This window comes from Anthonomus grandis, chromosome 22 (genome assembly GCF_022605725.1).
Source record: "Anthonomus grandis grandis chromosome 22, icAntGran1.3, whole genome shotgun sequence".
Taxonomy (NCBI): Eukaryota; Metazoa; Arthropoda; class Insecta; order Coleoptera; family Curculionidae; genus Anthonomus; species Anthonomus grandis.
This window is the reverse complement of record NC_065567.1, coordinates 28,777,462-28,801,377: the sequence shown is the minus strand read 5'-3', so window position 1 is coordinate 28,801,377 and position 23,916 is coordinate 28,777,462. Positions and strand designations below refer to the sequence as shown.

General features: G+C 32.4%; 2 protein-coding genes across 3 annotated transcripts in view; one reads left to right on the top strand and one right to left on the bottom strand.

Moving 5' to 3' along the window:
• LOC126748190 (lysine-specific histone demethylase 1A) overlaps nt 1-23,916 on the bottom strand; it is a 122,398-nt gene that overhangs the window by 89,219 nt on the left and 9,263 nt on the right. The gene's annotated exons all lie outside the window — the stretch shown is intronic.
• LOC126748191 (phenoloxidase-activating factor 2-like) lies at nt 7,552-23,660 on the top strand. 2 transcript variants are annotated; one of them, XM_050457242.1, is made up of 6 exons: nt 7,552-7,881; nt 20,675-20,805; nt 22,564-22,784; nt 22,834-23,064; nt 23,116-23,326; nt 23,441-23,660. In XM_050457242.1, the coding sequence occupies exons 1-6, from the start codon at nt 7,701-7,703 to the stop codon at nt 23,633-23,635; spliced, it is 1,170 nt and encodes a 389-aa protein (XP_050313199.1). In that variant the 5' UTR covers nt 7,552-7,700; the 3' UTR covers nt 23,636-23,660. The 2 variants fall into 2 exon arrangements, with proteins under 2 accessions (XP_050313199.1, XP_050313201.1); XM_050457244.1 differs by lacking the exon at nt 7,552-7,881 and adding an exon at nt 20,473-20,617.

The window sequence follows — 23,916 nt, the reverse complement described above, 5'->3', positions numbered from 1 at the left end:
TTTTTTTCGAAAAACGCTGAAATAGGTGTCTAATAAATTTAATTGGGGAACCTGCATACAAATTTTCAGGCCTGTAGATGACCTGGTTTTTGAGTTGTGGTTATTTTCTCATTTTTTTTTGGAAAAAAAAATGGATTTTTAAAAAAAAAATTTTCTTTGCCTTCTGTCATTTTTTTCGAAAAACGCTGAAATAGGTGTCTAATGAATTTAATAGAAGAACTTACACACAAATTTTCAAGTCTGTAGATGACCTGGTTCTTGAGTTATGGCCATTTTCTCAATTTTTTTGGAAAAAAAAATGCATTTTTAAAAAATATTTTTTTCTTTGCCTTCTGTAATTTTTTTCGAAAAACGCTGAAATAGGTGTCTAATAAATTTAATTAAAAAACCTGCATACAAATTTTCAGGCCTGTACATGACCTGGTTTTTGAGTTGTGGTTATTTTCTCATTTTTTTTGGAAAAAAAAAATGGATTTTTAAAAAAAAAAATTTCTTTGCCTTCTGTAATTTTTTCCGAAAAACGCTGAAATAGGTGTCTAATTAATTTAATAGAAGAACTTACACACAAATTTTCAGGTCTGTAGATAACCTGGTTTTTGAATTATGGCCACTCTCAATTTTTTTTGAAAAAAAAAAAATGCATTTTTAAAAAATATTTTTTTTCGTTGCTTTCTGTAATTTTTTTCAAAAAACGCTGAAATAGGTGTCCAATGAATTTAATTGAAGAACCTTCATACAAATTTTCAGGCCTGTAGATAACCTGGTTTTTGAATTATGGTAATTTTCTCAATTTTTTTGAGAAAAAAAATGCATTTAAAAAAAAAAACAATTTTCTTTGCCTTTTGTAATTTTTTTGAAAAACGTTGAAATACGTGTCTAATGAATTTAATTGAAGAACCTACACACAAATTTTCAAGTCTGTGAATGACCTGGTTTTTAAGTTATGGCCATTTTCTCAATTTTCGTTAGAAAAAAAAATAATATTTTCAAAAATATTTTTTTCTTAGCCTTCTGTAATTTTTTTCGAAAAACGCTGAAATACGTGTCTAATGAATTTAATTGAAGAACTTACACTCAAATTTTCAAGTCTGTAAATGACCTGGTTTTTGAGTTATGGCCATTTTCTCAATTTTCTTTGAAAAAAAAATGCAGTTTTAAAAAATATTTTTTTCTTTGCTTTCTGTAATTTTTTCAAAAAACGCTAAAACATGTGTCCAATGAAATTAACTGAAGAACCTGCATACAAATTTTCAAGCCTATAGGTACCCTGGCTTTTGAGTTATGACCAACTTTAACTTTAATATGGGAACTTATTGACCTAATTAAGCTGCATAACTCATATATTTGTGAAGCATTTGTCTTAGGACCTCCTAAAAGTGAAAATTTAGCGAGAAATTCGACTGTTAACAGCCAATTAAATTAAAAAATAAATCCTGGTACGCCACTGAAGAGGTAAACCTGCTATACCCAACACAACCTATAAGTTCTATCGGAGATAAAAAATTGAGATTCGTATTTTAATGTATTACATATTGTATGTATAATGGGCCGGGGCGACGTGCTTAGCACGTTTGGTCGATTCGGAAAAAATCGCGCCGTATAATGTGACATTTCCGATTTATAACGGCTAAACTATTTTCTATTGTTTCCACTCGCGGATATTTTGTTCTATTTTTACCGCTCCACATTATTTCATTATTCTTTTGCCAGACAATGAACAATTATAGTCGTTAAAAATGTTCCTGGTGAATTTTAAGTAGTTTTTAGTGTCGTTAAAATCGCTAATAATGCGCCGACGTATTTGCAATCTACGCAATCAACAAAGATAGCGCAATTAATTCGCCACCCCGGGGCCAACTGATAATTGCCGAGTGTTTTATGAACAAATTATTGTAATTTAAAATAAACCTTATTTATAAGTATACACCGTTCTAAAAGCCTTTTTTTCCAAACACAATCCGATAATAAGTAGGTACGTATATACATTTAATTCCTTAACGAGATCGCACTTAAAGATGGTGTAATCGTCTTGTTAATAAAGCTATAATGGTATTGTGCAAAACACTCGATAGTTATCAATTATTCTTATTAAACTAGAATAGGCACAAGAGAGAGAGAAATGGAGAGTGAATGCTTCTTTATTGAGTGTGCTTATGCAATATAAAAAAAATAATAAGTAAAAGGTTTAACAAAGAATTGTGCCTTGTCATTTTGATGATGAAGAGTCCATAGTTTCCCTGTCATTGGGGCTATGTCATGTACATTTATTTCTTCCGGGCAATTGTCACTAGTAAAAAAGCCGGAAAAGTTATTTTATTTCCAGGCAGTTGAGCCCACATTCTGGAATGATTGGATTTTTTCAGAAATCCAGGATAGAAAATATTCTTCTGAACATGCTTTTTATTTTATAAAAATAGCCCAACTTGTTTTGGAGATTTTACACTTTAAAGCGAATGGCGGCTATTTTGAAGCCTATAAATATTACCCTCACAAAATAAAATGACAAATATTTCAAAAATTTTTATTGAACTAACTTGAACCCTTAGTCACCTTACACAAGTCCCTCACAAAATATGAACAATTTCTAATAGCTACCATAGGTTTCCTAATTAAAATTCAATTGTGGTGCTAATCATTCGACCGACCCGCCCGACGTTAGGCAGGTAAAGTTCGATTTAAAAGGCAGCGATACCCGCGTTTGATGTCCGGAAACATGCGTCGCGTCGGTGCTTTTCTCCCTTTTAAAAAAACAATGGCTCATGTAATATGTATATTAATGTGAATAAGTCTTTAGGCTACTGATGAGCTATTTATTGCCTCTACTGCGCATGGTTTACGTTGAAAAAAAATTTCGTATTTGGGTCGTCGAGTTAAAAGTAAAAGTTACGGCCGTACCTAAGAGACGTCCTCTTTGATGTTATTGAAAGTATGATCTTTTGTTATTAAAGTTGCTCAACTCTCGAACAATAGTAAAGGATGTCTCGGTTTGCGTTTTATATTACAATAAATAATAAACCCATTATTGTTATTTACCGAGTTAATCATGCTTGCTGGTTCGATGATATTTCAATCAATGACAAAAAAAACTTATGAAATTTCAATTAAAATACTTGATGCATAAAGTGAGTTTAAGAAGGGGACTTTTTGGATTTTGGAAACTAACTTGGGAACTTAAGTGAGTTTTCAGAAATGTGAAATTTATTAACTTTTTTTGCATGTTTCTGTATTTTGGGTTGGTGTCATCATTTTTCTCGTCCAGGCAGTTGAGGTTTGTGACCTTCATGAGTTTGGGTTAATTTGATTGAATTTTCTTGAATTTTTTGGCAGTGTTGTATAGTTGCAATTGTTTTGCTTTAACTGCCTGGAATAAATAATCCATGTCATAATCCCAAGCACATAAATGAAGGAAAAACACAAAACTCCCTGAACATGATTGATTTGTGTCTTATTTTTTTTCAGGAGAATTAAACCATGACACAATCATAGAACTAGAAGAACACAAAACTCACTTAACATAAACACATTATGTGCGCACTTCCAACCAGTAAAATCATCTGCCAAACTCTACCAAGAACCGATCATCATTTCATCATTGCTTCCATTATTAGACCATAAAATGGTTGTATCATCTGTAAACATTTTACTATATTACAGATTCTTGTTGAACTCCATGGAACGGGCATAAGACACAATTAGTGTGTGTTTTTTTTGCCCTAACTTACAACTTTAATATTTTATGTGTTGATGCCCAGTGATAAATTGGTAGAAGATCACTTGGACATTGTGATAAAAAATATGACGGTACAGTGACAATGTGATAATGATGCTCCTCACAATCTAACCCTCATGTTCCTATGTCATGTCTCACTATTGTAGACTGCCTGCTCTATTTATATTGTTAAAGGGAAGTATTTCCAATTGAATTTGCTTGCTTGGACCTGACTTGTATCACATACGTTATTTTCCAAGTTATATATTTTTTACAACGTCGATATTCAGCTCAAGCTTCTTGGTTATTTAGCTATTAAATCATTCTTTTGGTGTAGTAGCTGCTTATCGACACAAGGTTCTTTACAAGCGTTTTTTCTTGATGGGTATTTTTATTCATATAAAGCTTCAGTCTATGCATAAACTGGATTATAACTTCATTCACATCATTAGTGTTTACTATATGTACTCAAGAGAGCACTTTACAAGGACTTCATACTTGGGAAGTATTTTTCTTTCTTGCATCTTTTGAGCACTTTCCATGCTAGACTTTCATCTAGAATTGAGTTTGGATTAAATTGACCAACAAAAGAAATCATATATTTTAACCTTGCTCTTACAGGCTCACCTCACTTGCTTGGGTTAATTCGTTATCCTTGGGTATATAAAATAAGGCATTTTTGTGTTCTTCCAATTGTTTGCTTGTGAGTACTATAGACTCACAAGTCTATATTGCTTAAAAACAGAATTTCAACTGCCTGAAAGAAGTTAATCATTCATCAAAAAAACAGAAATTTTAATAAAATGTTAAAAAATTCATCAAACAGAGTCTTTTTAAGGATCATTTGGAAAATGTCTTTCAGTTGAGAAGAATCCTTTATTTTCCAGGTTTGTATCATAATTTTTCTCGTTCATGCATTTAAGACTTGGATCAATTGCTTACCTTAACTGCCTGGAAGAAATAAATAATTTTTTTAAGTAATATTTTTCATTCTCCATCCTGTTTTACGCTCATATCCTCATATGCCTTTTCAGACATTAGAAGCATTTTTTTCATTAGAAGTATTATTTTTTTCCAAGCAATTGAGACTTGGGGTTCTTGGTTTAGTGTCTAAATTTGCAGTTGACTAGCTGAAAGAATCCGCTTGCACCGATATATAAGTAACTCAATTTTAAACAATTTCCTAAACTAATATTCATAAAGAAAATCCTGTTACCGTACAGGACGCATTTCTTTTAAAACCCGTCATACTATCGTGCAAGGCAGTGGCTACCTAGATGATGACCTCAGCGATAAATAAGAGATTTTATTGGTCATTCTGGACATTTCTAGTAATTGAAATGGAATTTACGATACGGGGAACCGCGACAACTCTTGCCATATCCTTACCTACGCGCGATCGTAACTCGCGACCAAGAAGTGCGAATCCAAAAAAAAATTTTGCCCAGAGGACAACGTACAACTTGCGTGCATGTAAGACCGTGTGTTGGTGGATACTTTATTAATCGGTTTTAGTGCTTATGACCGGTTTTAAAAAAAAAATCGTAAATTAGATCGAAATTCCCGATGGAATCTGAGGATGTTAGCGGTATTTCCTAACATTGGCAAGTCAGAAAAAAAAAATTATTTCATTATTATTTATAAAATAGGGGCGAATTCATGGGGGACGGGATGAGGAAAATCATCCCTCTCAAGAATGGTTAACAATATTTGTATTTTTTAGTATTTTAATTTTTGTTAGCTGTGATTAACCCTTCTCCCTATTGAGTCCACGAACTTAATAATTATACTTGGACTGCCAATTCAATAAAAAGTAAATGAAATGAAAGAATAAATGACCAATGATGTACATGGAAAAAAGAAAATTGTGAAAACTCACTAAATAGTCCAGTCTACCTTACACAGGACATTTTTCAAATGTTCCTTAAAAAGAAGACTCACTTTTATTGATGATTTTTTTTATTCTAACGCAATTTGATGAGCTGTAATGATTAACTTATTCTAGGCAAAGAATGGGAAAAACACAATAATTCTTTTAGATTTTTTTTTGTATACCCAAGAAGAACGAACCAAATTAACCCAAGCAACATATCATATATTATTTTCTTTATTTTACGGTTTTGGAATATTTATCAATCGTATATGGTCAAGGTATAATACTGTAAAATATATGTATATCATATACTATTCTGTTTACAAAAGGGAGAAAATTATGGCATTTAAGAAAATTGACACGGGATTTACACCTCAAATATTTCATGAAATTCTTTTAAAAAATCACTGTTTTTTGTCCATATTATCGAATCTAATAACACTGTTTTTGTATTAAATATTTATATATAAAATTATATTAAATTTAAATAAACTGTGTGACTAAAATAGGCAATGCTTATATATTTTCTGCAAAAAACATTGTTTTTCATCAACACAACCCTTACCCCCCCCACCCACCCCAAACATTAGCTCAGTGAAAAATTCTTTTGAAAAATCACTGTTTTTCATTCACATTATCCAATCTAATAACACTGTTTTTGTATTAAATATTTATATATAAAATTATATTAAATTTAAATAAACCGTGTTATTAAAATAAATATTGCATATATATTTTCTGCAAAAAAATTGTTTTTTATCAAAATAACCCTTACCCCCCCACCCACCCCAAACATTAGTTCAGTAAGAAATTCTTTTGAAGAATCACTGTTTTTTGTCCATATTATTTAATCTAATAACACTGTTTTTGTATTAAATATTTATTTATATACATATATCAATAATAAAATAAACAAACTGTATATTATTAGATTAGACATTAACCTTGAAACCAGCTGTTATTAATGCGTATTTTGGAAAACAATGATTTTTGAAATAAATTTCTTACTGTTAAGTTGTGTGGGGTGGGTAGGGGGGTAATGGTAGGATTAATAAAAAACGTTTTTTTTTTTAATATAATATTCATTATGCAAACATTTTATTCGATATTTATAGCTTAAGTTCAACCAAAAGTGTACACCTGGTCTAAACCAAAAATAAACGTTTATTTAACTATCGTGTGCTGCTTGAAAAGCTTTCTTTGTATTCTGTTGTATGTAGCATATAAAGTGAGGAATTTGTGCTGGGTCCAAAAAAATTACATACACCTATTGTGTCTTATGTCTGTTCCATTTAGTTAAAAATGATTCTGAAATATAGTAAAATGTTTGCAGATGATAGATAATAGTGAAATTTTGAAAATGTTCAGCTTTGGCTACTTAGGAATCCCATATTATTTAACTGTGGAATCCAAACTAAAAATTACAAATTACATTAATATGACTCTTTCAAACGGGTTTCTTCTAGAAATAATCATTTGGCTCTACGACTCTTAGTACTTAAAGAAAGTACTCTTACTGATGACCTAAAGGAATTGTAGTGCTATAGTCCACAGTGATTACTATTACAAGCTGTGTATGTGCTTGGGATTCTGTCATTGTTTATTTCTTCCAGGCAGTTGAGGTAAACAATTGGAAGAACATAAGTGTGTTTTATAACCCCAGACCAAATTAACCCAAGCAATAATTATTTCAACTGCCTGGACGAAAAAAATTACAGAAAAGACATAAACTTATCTAGTGAGTCTATTATTCTTTTTGTTTCCCTTGATTTATGTGATCAGGCTTATTTTCTTCAAGACAGTTGAGGCAAATAATTGAAAAATGCTCCTGAGGTGCCTAAAAAAAGACAAAAGACATAGAAAAGATGACCCACATTTTGGCACTTCGAAGTAATAAAACACTGAAAAAATCGCGTGGAGGTTATTCACTCACTTCCGCGTGTAGTAATTTCGCTGATACACGCGGCCTTAAAGATGAAAACGCGAACGAGGTGATAAAAAAAAAAGTCCACGCCCCGCCCATCCTATCGTTACCTCTCTGTGTTGAATTTTTTTGTTTTTTAACGACGTGTAAAAAGGGCATCATCATCATCATACGTATGAGTCGTATAGCAGCAGATGAACAGATTTCGGGGCGAATACTCGCAATTGGTTTCTGAAAAACGTGAATCTTCAGTGCCGATTGGGCTGAACCCATGTGCAATGAACCATGTCATAAAACGTGTTACGCTTGTGAACAACCGTATGCGTGGAAAACGACTTTTTGTTGGGCCGAAAAAGATGTTAATTGTCTTAACAAGTAAGTAGTCCTTTAATAAGATTATTTCTTAATTTATTACTGAAATGTGCATAATACGCATGTAATTGTTGATTATTAACACAGTTAATGAGGCACACAACATAATGGGTCTCGTTATTGGAACTGCCAAAAGTTGAGTGTTGTTTAAAACTGTTTGATAGCATAATTTGGTCTCCACAGTATGACGTCTGGATTAAAACCATAGAGCGTGTACACCGCGAAATTTATGTTTTTTAAGAAATTAGATTAAAATTGAAAATCGGCGCATTAACACATCCCTAGTGTATATTTATAAAATTTTGACAAATAAGATTGATGATACAAATGTTGCCATTGTTCATTAATGTTGGTAATACCAGACAATGAAAACTTTTTCTCCTTGATTGTCCTAGAACAAATATACACATCAAAATGGTCTAGGGAACACATACAAATATGTTAATATTTTTGAGAAGATTTCACATTCCAATAGAAGAAATCACATGCCAGGCGAGTGAGTCATCATCCATCACTGGGCCACAGAAGTTATGTAAGTACGAAACCTTAAACCTACTGTCGGTACTATTTGAATTGATATATTAACGGTTTGTATGAATTGGCGAATGCGTTGGGTATATTTTAAATCGGCTTGACCTTCGGTTTAACGAGTTGGTGAAAAGAAATAGTGTATAAGCAACACAGCATATTATTAGGGTATTTTTAATTAATTAGTGTACAGTCTTGACTGTATAAGTGAATTTTAGGGTTGTGCCTTATAATTGTCAGTTTTTTGGAATTCCCAGACCTCTGAAGTAATTTTTTCACATTTTCAGCCTTGTTTTCTAGGCCCTTGGATATTTTTTTATGCTTTTCACTCAGGTGCAGTATTTTTTTTTTATTTAATGATATTGACCTAATTTTTCAGCCTTTGAGGTTTACTCCTATTTTACCTTTTTTTTATATGTTTCCTTAAACTATTTTTTCAGGCTCCTGGTATAGAGTCTTTATACAGGCTTTTTTTTAAGGGAATTTTTATTTGTTTCTTCCAGGCATTTTTTTATTTTATTCCATCAATTTGACGATTTTTTTTCTGGTTTCTAAACTCTTGCAAATAAAAATTAAATTCTTAAAAATGAAATGATGTTTTTCGGGTACAATTAGACACATTACTGGAGAAAAACACTATTTACACTTATAACAATGATACAGAAAATGTTCATTCTTTACCATTCGCATTCTCTACTAATTTATGAGACTGAGTTACAGTGATTAAATTTACAGTTAATATATGCTGCTTTATACAACTTTAATGTATTCAAAATTGAGTGCAAAGATTACAAGGACGTATTTACTAGCCAAAAATAAGAGCTTGTTTTCATATAAACGTATATCCTAACTTGCTTCGTTTTCTAAATACAGAGTGTATCCTTTCAGCCGATTTAAATAAAATTTGGTAGGCCTATTTGTCGTCATAAAGGCACTCCTTTGGTGGGAATAAAATAAATTTATTAATTCCAGTGCCGTTTCAGGGAGCTATTTACTTCATACTTATAGGTAAAATTATGTTACGCCACCGCTTTTTTGACAATGTATTTTTTATTTTAGATTAAGCGGCCAATAATGTAACTTTCTGAGCTTTACTCGTATCTATCTATTTGTTTCCAGGAAAAAAATCAAAATCTGTGCCTGGCCCTATTAAAGCAAATAATAAATTCACATCGTTTATTGAGATTCATTTAATTTCTTTTTAAAATTTAACTTAGCCCAAGTTACAGATACATACATACAAAAGCAAATTTCCATAATAAAAAAAAACTTATTTAGAACAAAATTAGAACATACAAACTAAATTAGAACATACGTTTTTATGAAAAAAACTTCTTAATTTTGGCTGGTAAATACGCCCTTAAAATCTTTGCACTCAATTTTGAATTATCCTGTATAGAAATTCAATATGACTGTTTTTCACTAAATAAGAAAAAGAAAGTGGTCCTACGGCACTGATAAACGCTTCCCAACCTTCTCTACGGCTCACGCTAATCAAATTTAAACGCAAACTGGTCCAGTTTTTTTTTCCTTCTTTCTCTCTCTCAAATCTCTTCGCGGTGTTGAATTGATGAATGATTGAGTTAGTTTTGTGTTTGAAAAATGAAAACGGTTCTAACGCTTAGACGCATTTTTTTTTGCCCTCGGTTCGTCTTTACGTGTTTTGTTGTACGCCGGTACCGTGGAATATCGGAAATGACTCATAGAATTTACTTTTAATTTTTTTCTCTCTCTCTCTCCACGTTCGAAACGGTTTTGGCTTAATTGATTTTTGATTTATTGATTTTTTTATGCCCGAGGTATTAGAATTGTTCTAAAGCTCGGCCGTATTCGCCAAATATGTCAAATCTATGGCGAATACTGTCTGAATAAATTGTTTCTCCTTAGCGCGGAACGTTGTTATTGAGACGACTCGGGCATGATTTATTTAAATTTAAGATTGATTATCTCGACGGAGAAGACATGTGATTACTTAACCTGCTCGAAACACTTTTGTTCTCGGCGAAAACGAAATACCCAAACCGGTAACTTGGGCTGGGGGACCTGTAATTTTATTTTTTCGCCTCTATACTGTATCGTTCTGACTTTTGCTTACTTCATTGGTTAAAAAAAGATGAAATATGTAAAGAATTTTTTTTCAGGCATGATTTATTTCTTACAAGCAGCTATGACCCTTAGAACATTGAAAGACTAGAATTAGTAAACAACGACTTTGTTTGGTTTCAATATATGCACGGTGGCAAGGGGGGGTGTTTTGTTTACAAACATATTCGTCAATTTTCTGTTGTTAAGTTTACACCCATTTTCAAAAGAGGAAATTTGCAGCTATGTATCAACGCATATAATAATGTTAATTTCACTTATTGGTGTTGGATTAAAAAATATTCTTATTCAAAGAATAACATCCTCAAAGCAAAAAAAAATTATTAACAGTCTGATGGCAACATCGCAAGCAAGAACTGATGCCATCTTGCGAAATTTCATCTTGTCAAACGGCCTTGTGTTTACATTCGGCATTTGTGAAGTTTTGTGCTTTCTCTTCAGTTTTTGGTTGAAAAAGGACTCATTTAAGTGTTTTGTGAAATGTTACGATACGAAAATACTTGACCAGTATACATTTTCCCTAATTTTGATCACTGGAAAATTTTTTAAATACGATTTAAGTCCAAAAAATCCATTGAAGATTGTTGAGCAGCTACTCACCGCGTTATAGGTCTTACAAGTTTGAAATTTAAGATGTTCGGGGTATTATGCTTCAGAGAACCATGATGTGATAATAGATGCGCTTCAATTTAAGTATGCTTTAATACATAATATGACTGCAGCACTTTTTAAAGAATTTTATCCTAAATACCAAATTTCAATCAAAAGTTTTGATAGTCACGTGACCTGAAAACTCAATATTTCAAAAATTTGTTAAAAACTAATAATTATGTCCCAAATAAACCCCAAATACCAATGAAATCGGAACAATAGGAAAAAAGCCTTGATTGTCACGTAACCTCAAAATTCAATATTTCAAAAATTTGTTAAAAATCAATAATTATTTCCCCATTTTTTTTATCATTAGGATCCACTGTATTATAATTTTTATCTAGCCAAATGCCTTATATAGACCACGGTATCGCATGAATATTATATTAATACACGGTAAATTCTAAAATGTCAAAACTTTGCCGAATTATCACGGCTAAAAGAACACGATTTGTTAAAAGATATGCATATATTCAGATTGTCCAGAGTCTCTTGAATAATTCCATACCAATTCCTGAAAGTTTTGAGCTATTTTGAGCATTTTATCAATGAAATTAGGAAGCAAGTCCGAGCCGATCATCTAGTTTGTCGCCATGTTGTCAAAACCGCCATTAAAATCGCGCGTAGACGTCAAAATCGACCATTTTCACACGATGTTTTAGGGTATAAAAAAAGGTGTTTACCTTATTATTTGTACATGGAAAAATAGTAGAAAGCTTTAGGAATAGATTAACATCAATTCTGGCTCGATTCCAATCGGTTTTAGTAGTTAAATTTCGATTATAAAAAGGGTCTTTTTACGGCGAAAATGCCTGTTTTCATGGAGACGCCACCATTGGTTGCTTTGAGAATAGCCAGTGTGCAATTTGGAAAAAATTACTTTTAAGGTACTTATAATAATGATGAAAAAATGAAATTTTAGTATGTTGTACTGAAATGAATAGCGCATTAGCTTAGGCAGTTATGGTTCATCTGTGATATACAGGGTGCCTACAATTAAATTCCAAAGTCAAAAAATTCATAAACAAAAACGGTTTTACTCAAGAAAACATTCTCATTTTTATAAGCTACAAACCGTCCATAAGCCATTTGGCTCTAGGTGGCGCAACTAAAAAGTTATTAAAAGTAGAAAAAAAATGTGTGAAAAAGGGTATTTTCGACTGAACAGTGCTCACCCTGTATAAATGATAGCGTGAAACTTCATACACCGTTTTATTTGGAAAGAATGCAGGTTTAATTAATCCAAATGAATTTTTTTTTAAATTTTGCACCATTAGTTCTGTAGGACATTATTTCTGCAAAGATACCATTAGACCGTCAAAGAATATCACACATGACTGAAATTTTGGATGTTAAAAAAAATACTTCCCGTATGCTGAGAATAACCAAAAACTATACCGCACTGTCTCACGTGAACTCTAATCGATCCGTAGAGTTTCATAATATTCAAAGAACCGTTGCGATCTGTATAGAATTGACACTAAAAAAGTTGGACAATTTTTTTTTGACTTTAAAGGTATGTTTGTCCTATACAAAAAAAATAAATGACAATTCGTAAACAATTAGGTTGTAGCCTCATATTTATAGATTACAGAAAGGTAAACTTCATTTCTCTACCCCAAATACCAACAAAGTTATGAGCACTTTTGTTCGACGGGTCCGAATTTTGTGCGAAAACTACCCTACGAGAGAGCTCCTTTTCACAAGTAAAAATCGATACTCTCATAACATCATGATACTGTCATAGAATAATAAAAACTTATTAAGAAATCTATAATAATTATAAAATATTTCAATTCCACAAAAATGCTTTTTATTAGATGAGTACCTTTACTCTAATGAAGTACGTATCATGTTTTATTAAAGAAAATGCTTCATATTTGATTAAAGAGTAATAGCAGTATTGTTTTGTGCCTGTCAAAATAAGTGACAAATTTTAGACTTGACCCCATGGTTATAAGTGCCTCAATTGCCTGGAAAAATTAAATCATGACACAAACTTGACTGGACTTGATCTTAATAAATTGGCCAATTTTTGTCTGAAAAAATTGCTTATTAATGTTCGTACATTGCAACGCCTCATTAAAAAGAGATTAGAGGGTCAGTGGTACATGGGCAAAACTCCCCATTAAAAAAAAAAGTTAACACCGTTGAGTGATGTAATTGGGTATGTAATTTGGGCACTGTCTAAGCGAGGCCCACCTACCAAGTTGCGGGTTTAAAGTTTCAAGACGGCTTAACCGTGATGTTACGCTTCGCGGGAAGTAGCTACGCATTTCGACGCGTTAACAATGCCATAACCATATGGGAAAAAGGCGTTAAAAACGGTCAAAATGTCGATCTATTTGCCGATAGCCACGGTATCCATTTACTGCTAAGTGGAAAAGGCAATATTTAGGTTGAATAATTGAATATTTAGTCAGATGTGGAACGGAATGGGTTCTGGGAAAACAATGCGAGCCTGGGACGCCACCAACAACGATATTTGTTTTTGTTATTTTAGGTTTTCTGTCTTGATTACAGCAGTACTTTTCTGCAGCATTTTATTCAAGTTTTATATCATGTTCTATGCACCTTTTTTTAAGAATTTTTATATTATTAGTATTCAAATGGCCTTTAAGGCCTTGCTTTAAAAATTATTCTAAATGCCTAGAAAATATGCAAAATTACCTGAAATTCGTGTGAAATATTAAAAAATACATTTTTTTACTTTTCTGCGTATTTTCGCCCGTTTTACGTCATATTCTACGCACCTTTAATTTTTTTTTAAATTTTTTATATTACTACTATTCAAATGACGTTGAATGCCTTACATTATAATTTATTTTATGTATTTGGAAAATATACAAAATTACCTAAAATTCATATAAATTCAAACTCTGGCATTATCATTTATAATAGTTTAACCCACTCCCAATAACCAAAATATTCCTGCATTTTTGCAAATATGAAAATTAAAAATTAAATGTGTATAGTGCTTCCCGATTATAAGAAAATCTGTTTTTAGTCCAGGATTTTTGGAATAAAATTATAAAATACCAACAAAGCACTGTCGGTTATATAACCACGAAAGAATTCTATTTTATCCAAAAATAAATGGTTCTGAATTTATAGTAAATATAACTTCAATGTTTCTAGTATACCTTTAAAAATTCAGAGATTGTGAGAGATGTTTTTTTTTGTTAATAAACATAACCTGAGACCATTGACTTTGGGTCCCTCCAATCTCTGAATTTTTATTATTAAGAGGTCTCTATGAGAAAAATGGACTACTCTTTTAATTAGTATACCTTTGATACAAAAACTACCTAACAAAGGTGAGATTCGCGGGTGTGAGTTACAGAGAGCATTTTTAGGCAGAGTCTCTATTGGACCCTTTACTATTTTTTATATACATCAATGATCAACCATTATCATATCAAATTGCACATTTGACTCTTCTTTTTTGATGATACTACCGACTCATCCTGTTGTAAAGATATTTGAATGCAACCATTGCTATGGCAAGTAGGTTGTTTCTTTGTGCAGCCAAAACCCAGTCTTAAGCCAGTCTTAACCCAGAAAAATGCAACTAGTGTTAAATTTCTGGGTGTTCTGCTGGATCCTGGTCTAGTCAAGATTTCAAGCAACACATTTTTGCTTTGTGGACTTTGTAGACCTGTGTTATTGTTATATATATGTTATATTGAACAATTTACAAAAATATTACTTCGGGGTATGGAATTTTTACATGTCTGTAGCCAAAAGCAGTTCTACGGTACCAATTTTAAAGGTTTATGTCTTAAAAGTTGCAGAGCGTTAATTTAAAGCTTTTAAGACCAAAATCAAGAAAATCTGTCGATAAAAAGAGAAGATATTGAACAATTTACAAAAATATTACTTGGGGGTATGGGATTTTTACATGTCTGTAGCCAAAAGCAGTTCTACGGTACCAATTTTAATGGTTTATGTCTTAAAAGTTGCAGAGCGTTAATTCAAAGCTTTTAAGGCCAAAATCAAGAAAATCTGTCGATAAAAAGAGAAGATATTGAACAATTTACAAAAATATGACTTGGGGATATGGGATTTTTACATGTCTGTAGCCAAAAGCAGTTCTACGGTACCAATTTTAATGGTTTATGTCTTAAAAGTTGCAGAGCGTTAATTCAAAGCTTTTAAGACCAAAATCAAGAAAATCTGTCGATAGGAAGAGAAGATATTGAACAATTTACAAAAATATTACTTGGGGGTATGGGATTTTTACATGTCTGTAGCCAAAAGCAGTTCTACGGCACCAATTTTAAAGGTTTATGTCTTAAAAGTTGCAGAGCGTTAATTCAAAGCTTTTAAGACCAAAATCAAGAAAATCTGTCGATAAAAAGAGAAGATATTGAACAATTTACAAAAATATTACTTGGGGGTATGGGATTTTTACAAGTCTGTACCCAAAAGCAGTTCTACGGTACCAATTTTAATGGTTTATGTCTTAAAAGTTGCAGAGCGTTAATTCAAAGCTTTTAAGACCAAAATCAAGAAAATCTGTCGATAAAAAGAGAAGATATTGAACAATTTACAAAAATATTACTTGGGGGTATGGGATTTTTACAAGTCTGTACCCAAAAGCAGTTCTACGGTACCAATTTTAATGGTTTATGTCTTAAAAGTTGCAGAGCGTTAATTCAAAGCTTTTAAGACCAAAATCAAGAAAATCTGTCGATAAAAAGAGAAGATATTGAACAATTTCCAAAAATATTACTTGGGGGTATGGGATTTTTACAAGTCTTTACCCAAAAGCAGTTCTACGGTACCAATTTTAATGGTTTATGTCTTAAAAGTTGCAGAGCGTTAATTCAAAGCTTTTAAGGCCAAAATCAAGAAAATCTGTCGATAAAAAGAGAAGATATTGAACAATTTACAAAAATATGACTTGGGGATATGGGATTTTTACATGTCTGTAGCCAAAAGCAGTTCTACGGTACCAATTTTAATGGTTTATGTCTTAAAAGTTGCAGAGCGTTAATTCAAAGCTTTTAAGACCAAAATCAAGAAAATCTGTCGATAGGAAGAGAAGATATTGAACAATTTACAAAAATATTACTTGGGGGTATGGGATTTTTACATGTCTGTAGCCAAAAGCAGTTCTACGGCACCAATTTTAAAGGTTTATGTCTTAAAAGTTGCAGAGCGTTAATTCAAAGCTTTTAAGACCAAAATCAAGAAAATCTGTCGATAAAAAGAGAAGATATTGAACAATTTACAAAAATATTACTTGGGGGTATGGGATTTTTACAAGTCTGTACCCAAAAGCAGTTCTACGGTACCAATTTTAATGGTTTATGTCTTAAAAGTTGCAGAGCGTTAATTCAAAGCTTTTAAGACCAAAATCAAGAAAATCTGTCGATAAAAAGAGAAGATATTGAACAATTTACAAAAATATTACTTGGGGGTATGGGATTTTTACAAGTCTGTACCCAAAAGCAGTTCTACGGTACCAATTTTAATGGTTTATGTCTTAAAAGTTGCAGAGCGTTAATTCAAAGCTTTTAAGACCAAAATCAAGAAAATCTGTCGATAAAAAGAGAAGATATTGAACAATTTCCAAAAATATTACTTGGGGGTATGGGATTTTTACAAGTCTTTACCCAAAAGCAGTTCTACGGTACCAATTTTAATGGTTTATGTCTTAAAAGTTGCAGAGCGTTAATTCAAAGCTTTTAAGGCCAAAATCAAGAAAATCTGTCGATAAAAAGAGAAGATATTGAACAATTTACAAAAATATGACTTGGGGATATGGGATTTTTACATGTCTGTAGCCAAAAGCAGTTCTACGGTACCAATTTTAATGGTTTATGTCTTAAAAGTTGCAGAGCGTTAATTCAAAGCTTTTAAGACCAAAATCAAGAAAATCTGTCGATAGGAAGAGAAGATATTGAACAATTTACAAAAATATTACTTGGGGGTATGGGATTTTTACATGTCTGTAGCCAAAAGCAGTTCTACGGCACCAATTTTAAAGGTTTATGTCTTAAAAGTTGCAGAGCGTTAATTCAAAGCTTTTAAGACCAAAATCAAGAAAATCTGTCGATAAAAAGAGAAGATATTGAACAATTTACAAAAATATTACTTGGGGGTATGGGATTTTTACAAGTCTGTACCCAAAAGCAGTTCTACGGTACCAATTTTAATGGTTTATGTCTTAAAAGTTGCAGAGCGTTAATTCAAAGCTTTTAAGACCAAAATCAAGAAAATCTGTCGATAAAAAGAGAAGATATTGAACAATTTACAAAAATATTACTTGGGGGTATGGGATTTTTACAAGTCTGTACCCAAAAGCAGTTCTACGGTACCAATTTTAATGGTTTATGTCTTAAAAGTTGCAGAGCGTTAATTCAAAGCTTTAAAGACCAAAATCAAGAAAATCTGTCGATAAAAAGAGAAGATATTGAACAATTTACAAAAATATTACTTGGGGGTATGGGATTTTTACAAGTCTGTAGCCAAAAGCAGTTCTACGGTACCAATTTTAATGGTTTATGTCTTAAAAGTTGCAAGTCATAGGTCTCAAATTTATTAAATTAAAGTCAGAGGATCACGTGTTTCGCCCATACTAGGCATCATCAGATCCACTTGTCTATTCACTAATAAAAAGAACAAAAAAGAGAGAGAGAGAGAGGGAACAACAATAAATAAAGGCCGAAACGTTAGCATTTCTTCGAAACAAAATAAGTTTTATTTGAAGTTCTAGACCTGCGACAATTCTCTCCATCACTAAGGAATTTATGACATGATTTAATTTAAATACAAAAATTGTGATAATTGAAGAATTTTATAATAACATTGTACTGATGATCAGTAGACACTAGGGGGTAAAAAATTGCCTCGAATGATTATTGATTAATCGCATGCAAATAAATCCATAGAAAACAAAAGCGTTTATGCATAGGTTCGGTCCCAGTCTAGAGCGGAATCAATGAAATGCAATCGTAGATCATTAATCAAGGGTCGTTGATTACGAAGACGGCGGCTGCTATTGTAAATATTTTCACGGGCCGCCCTAATCGTGTTCGGTCCTACAACCACATTCGTGGCGTAGCCTCGGCCCGGACAAGACGACCTTCACTTCTTTTTAACAGGTTCGTTTGTCTTTTAAACAAATTCGGTTCTATACCTCGCATGCTGTTTTTCGACTCGAACACAAGCCAAAGTTTGCGATCTATTTAACAATAAGTACCCGGAGAGGCCTATTACACGTTCGGTAGTAAGCAAATGTAAAAAAGAGTTTAGAGATTTTGGTCATGTTAGAGACAAATATGACCTGGACCGTCCCACGCTTCCAGAAAACAGACAATTAGATATTTTGCTCAATTTACAAGAAAATCCACATAAATCAACTGGACAAGTTGCTTGCAGATCAGTCGGTTAGTAAATCATGTGTTCCATTAAAAGTTCATGGCATCCATATAAAATTCATTTAAGAAAATGATCACATCCGCAGAATAGAGTTTTGCGAAATAATGATGAATAAATGTAATGCAAACCCACAATTTTTAATTAAGATTGTTTTTTTCCGACGAGGCAAGTTCTTTTTTTAATGGTTCTGTAAATAGGCAGAATTTTCGTTATTGGGCATCAGAAAATCCATGCTGGAGTATGGAAAGTCACAAACCAATTTCCCAAGAATTTAAACGCATGGGAAGGAATTGTGGGCACGTCAATTGTGGGTCCCTATTTTATTGAGGGCACACTTACCTCTGAAAAATATTTAGAGTTACTTCAAAATCAAATCGTACCTAGTTTAATTGCACTTTATCCATATGGTTAAAACCCACTTATATGAATAGATTCGATATGGTTCCAACAGGATGGCACCTTACCAACTTTTTCCCAAATAGATGGATAGATTGAATGGCCAGCAAGGTCGCCAGATTTAACCGCATTGGATTTTTATCTATGGGGTTATCTAAGATCTAAAGTTTATTTTCATAAACCTGAAAGTTTAAAAGAATTAGAGTTGAATTACAACAAATACGGCCTCAAACAATAACCTAAGTATTACAAGAATTTAAATGTCGACTTGTTTACTGTCAGGAAGTTAATCGTCAACAATCTGAACATTTATTTTAATTTTTTTGTTTTGTTTTTTTATAAACTGTTCCAAAAATTAATGGTTATTTATAAAAAATTTAATCGAAAATTTCTTAATAAATATTGAGGTTATGGTTATAGGACATGGGATACAAAATATACTTAAATTTTTATACAGAATTAAAAAATTAAATAAAAAATGGATGTTTCTATTTAAAAAAATTAAGTTGATAGTCGTGGCTCATTTTTGGTCCAATCTGAATTCATCATCAGAAAAATCGCTTTCGAAAAAAGAATTTTTTTTCGAACACACCCCTGAATTTTAAATGAATTTGTTCCAACTTGCACGTCCTCACTGTATAAGTTTCATACGTGTGTAAAATTCAAATTTAAAATGTAGTTTATTGCCTGTCAAAGTTGCTCTAAGCCAATGGGTATCTGCAATTGCAAATTCAATCTTAAACACTCACCTTATAGTCAGACAAAAACAATTACTGTTCTGTCAACTTTTGGAATATTAAAATGTACTCATTGGGAAACCTCGGTTCTCTTGCAATATCTGAGTTTACATCAATTAAGTTACATTCCAATATTTAGATATACGGAAATAAAATTTCTCTTTATTTGAGGACTAGCTAGTGTCCTAAAATAGTAACACCACTGTCGCTAAACAGTAAGCATTTCAACAAATTATACACGGGATATATTTCTATTATAATGTTTATTTAGTCTTTGGAGCCACCAGGCGAGGAATTTCGCATTCGTTTTCACACCAAAAGTGCGCAAAATAAAACAGATCTACTCATAATGTCCATACTCCTAAAGATCAACCATTTCTCTCATACTCATCACTATTAAATTCAGCACCCTCATGCCACCTCTTTCACACACACTTCTTTCAAAGGTTACTTCCTAACTGCCTCACTATTACTTTTTGTGTATCCTCTGGACCAATTATTAGAGAGCTTTAGCCATATACAGCAAACTCATGTATATTAAATTTGAAATTAAAACGAAAATAATAAAATAGGTTTTACACGTGACAATTTATTTAATCACTATCAATACAAGAGAAACTGAGAAAATCTATACTGAGCAATAAATTTCTAACTGCAATTTTGTTTTTCCCTAATCAATCTGGCATTGACACAAATCCGAAGCAATTTAAACAAATTATTAAAATTAGTACATTTATGTTATGATTGTTCTCATTTTATAGGAAAAACAATTAAATTATTAGAGCCAATGTCGATTTTTGCATGCACGAACGTATTTAGTTCTTGGTATATTATAGCGGAATTGAAATGATGCTGGTTACAGTCCGCTTGTACCTCAGCTTATTTACCCAACATAAAAATGTTTCATTATATTGTGCTATTTATTCTTTTGAAAGGTAACTTTTTACAATTTAAACGATAAGTTAAATTCTTTTCACATTTAACGGTTTTAGCGTCCGTTTCTGCTTTAACCACCGGTGTATCTTCAACAGGGGACACCTACATTTGCCTACCAATTGGCACGTCGTGTCCCACAGTTGGTTTTGGCGGACAAACGAGTGTCGATCCTCGTATTGTAACTCCCGTAAGTAGAATAATTAAATTTTATATTTAAAATGACCCAATAAACATCACAAGCATCATATATTACCATTATATGGTCAAGATATATTTATTAAAGTGCCGAATATACGTATATTATTCTGTTGACAAAATGGAGAGCATTTTGGCATTTAAAAAAATGACACGGGATTTACATATCTAGTTTTTAAACTCGATTACTATATTCGATGAAATTCTTCTGAAAAATCACTGTTTTTCGTCCATATTATCCAATCTAATAACGCTGTTTTAATACTAAATGTTTATATATAAAATTAGATTAAATTTAAATAAACAGTGTTATTAAATTAAATGTTGCATATATATTTTCTGCAAAAACATTGTTTTTCTTCAACATAACCCTTACCCGCCCACCCTCCCCAAACATTTGCCCAGTAAGAAATTCCTTTGAAAAATCACTGTTTTTCGTCCATAATATCCAATGTAAGAACACTGTTTTTGTATTAAATATTTATTAATATACATATATCAATAATAAAATAAACAAACTGTGTTATTAGATTGATGATTTTCAAAAACAATTTCTTACTGGTAAATCGTGTGGGGTGGGTGGGGGTTAAGGGTAAGGTTAATGAAAAACAGTTTTTTTGCCGAAAATAATTGCCTAAAAAAACGCTTTTTGATAAAATTGAAGGTGATAAAAAAAACTTTAGTTTTTATATCTATACTTTTCTCATATAACCTTAAGGTTTTCAAATAAAACGTGTAAAAACTCTATGTTATTTCTCGAAAGCAAGGCGCATCACTATGAAAAATGCACTGGTGTAAACCAATAATAAACGTTCATTTACCTATCATGTATTAATTGGGATATATTGGCTACGCCCAATTCCTTAAATAAACAAACAGCGCAGCTTACTGCACCTCCCCACCAGGATATACATCAAATATCCGAAAGAAGCCGAGATTGGCCGAGGAGATTTACGGACTTCAAATTCAAATATATTTATTGTCTAACGGCAATCTAATCCTAATCACTAAAACAATATATGAAATTACCAAAAAGAACAATGCACATGTAATGGAAAATAATAATAATCATAAAATATCTACAAGAGGTAGATTAATTAAATAGGTTTACAATATTATTTGACCAAAACTTTTTAAAATGACGAGCAGACATGTTGAAGAGGTCAACATCCAGATTCAAATGGACAGAGTTAAGACATACGCATGAAAAACATAAAAAGTCAGAAAATTTTTAAAGGAAAATTTTAAAAAGCCATATCATTGAAAATCATTCATTCGGATTCAAATATTAGTGAGGCAATTAGATGGTATACAAATCGTTCAGATTATCTCAGGACAATTAAATGCATCAAATGACCATGAAGTTCTTTTTCCTGCTTTCTCTGTCATTTTATTCACTGAACAGTTCATTAAAGCTGTTAGCATTGTTACTAGAGGGAGACAAGCTAGAACTAGAGTTTGCAGAATACTGTTTGAACATCGTAAGTTCCTTTTCAAGTTGAGAAATTGATTTTGTTTAAAGACTGTTGTTCTGCTTTAGAAGCTCATTCGTTTCTTCCACTTTATTAAGTAGGTTCTACCTCAGATGTTTATTGGTGCTTATCATCTTTAGCAATACATTTAGGTTTATGATCATTGGCCCTACTTGACTCATTATGCTCTTTTAATTAAAAATATATTCCAAGTACAACTCACAAATACGAACAACACGCTGTACAATAATTTGTTCAATATTATTCTATAATTTCAGGATGATATGTGCCCCCCAGGTTACTTTCCTTGTTACGGCATAGAAACACAGTGCGGAAAACGCTTTGTAGACCCGATAAATGTCAATGATGGTAACGCAGACGTCGGCGCACATCCATGGCAGGCGTTTTTACAAAATGCTACTCATCCATTCTCTGGGAGTGGCGCTTTGCTTGATAATTTCCACGTTTTGACGGCTGCGCATAAGGTCATTGGAAATAGGTGAGTAATCCATATTTTATAAACAAAAACGTGATTTATTCATATTTAGAGCCACCCCGAACGAGATAATGGTACACATGGGAGTCTCGGACCCTAACAACTTCGAAAACACCCAGAACTCCAGAGTCCAAGAGGTCTTAATCCATCCGTCGTACAATGCGGAAACTTTGCTTAACGATATTGCCATTTTAAGACTGGAGAGTCCAATAGTGTTTGGGATTTATAACACTATCAATAAAGTATGCGTCCCGGTATTTGGACAACTTTTTAACGGAAGCAGGTGGTTCTTAAAGTTATGTTATGATATAAGGAGTACAGTAAGGGTTTTTAGCTGCATGGTGTCCGGCTGGGGTCAAACGTCCTTTACGAAAGACGACGCACCCACTAATCCACAAAAACAGGTCACAGTTGAGGTGGTGGAGCCTGAAGTATGCAGAGAGTCATTTTCCAGGCCCAGTTTGCTTGGGAGCAATGTGGATATTTTTCTTGATTTGGTGGGGGAGATTTGTGCGGGAGGTGAGGTCATGAAAGACGCTTGTACTGTAAGTATATATCATTATTTCTGTTTTAATTAAATTGACTTATTTGATCGCATTTGAAATGACTTAAACCTCACCCAATTGATTTTTTTATATATATATTTATGATTATTTTAGCAAGATGGTGGTTCACCATTGGTATGTCCAGACTCAGCAGGTCAATTGAGCGTGGCAGGGTTGGTGATATGGGGTAAAAACTGTGGTCAGCCAGGGGTGTATGGAGTGTACGTCAATGTACCATACTACAGCAACTGGATAGATACGACTATCGAGAGTTTAAATGCTAAATATGGTACAATGTGGAGTTTTTAGAAAAATATAATTAAATTTTAATGAAATCAAATTTCTTTCCTGAACTACCCACTGCATTACGGCCATGACTAATTGCCAAACATACAGATTTCACTTATCTTCTAAATTACCCGAAAACAATGGTAAAGGAAGCATTTAATCATAGAAATGCGTTCTGTCGTATCTTGATGTGATACCCCGACAGGATACCTGAAATTAAGCCATTGAAAAACATTTTATATTCGGTATTTGACTGTCACACACTTAGACGCACTTTTAATTTTTTAGGCTTTTAATTAGGC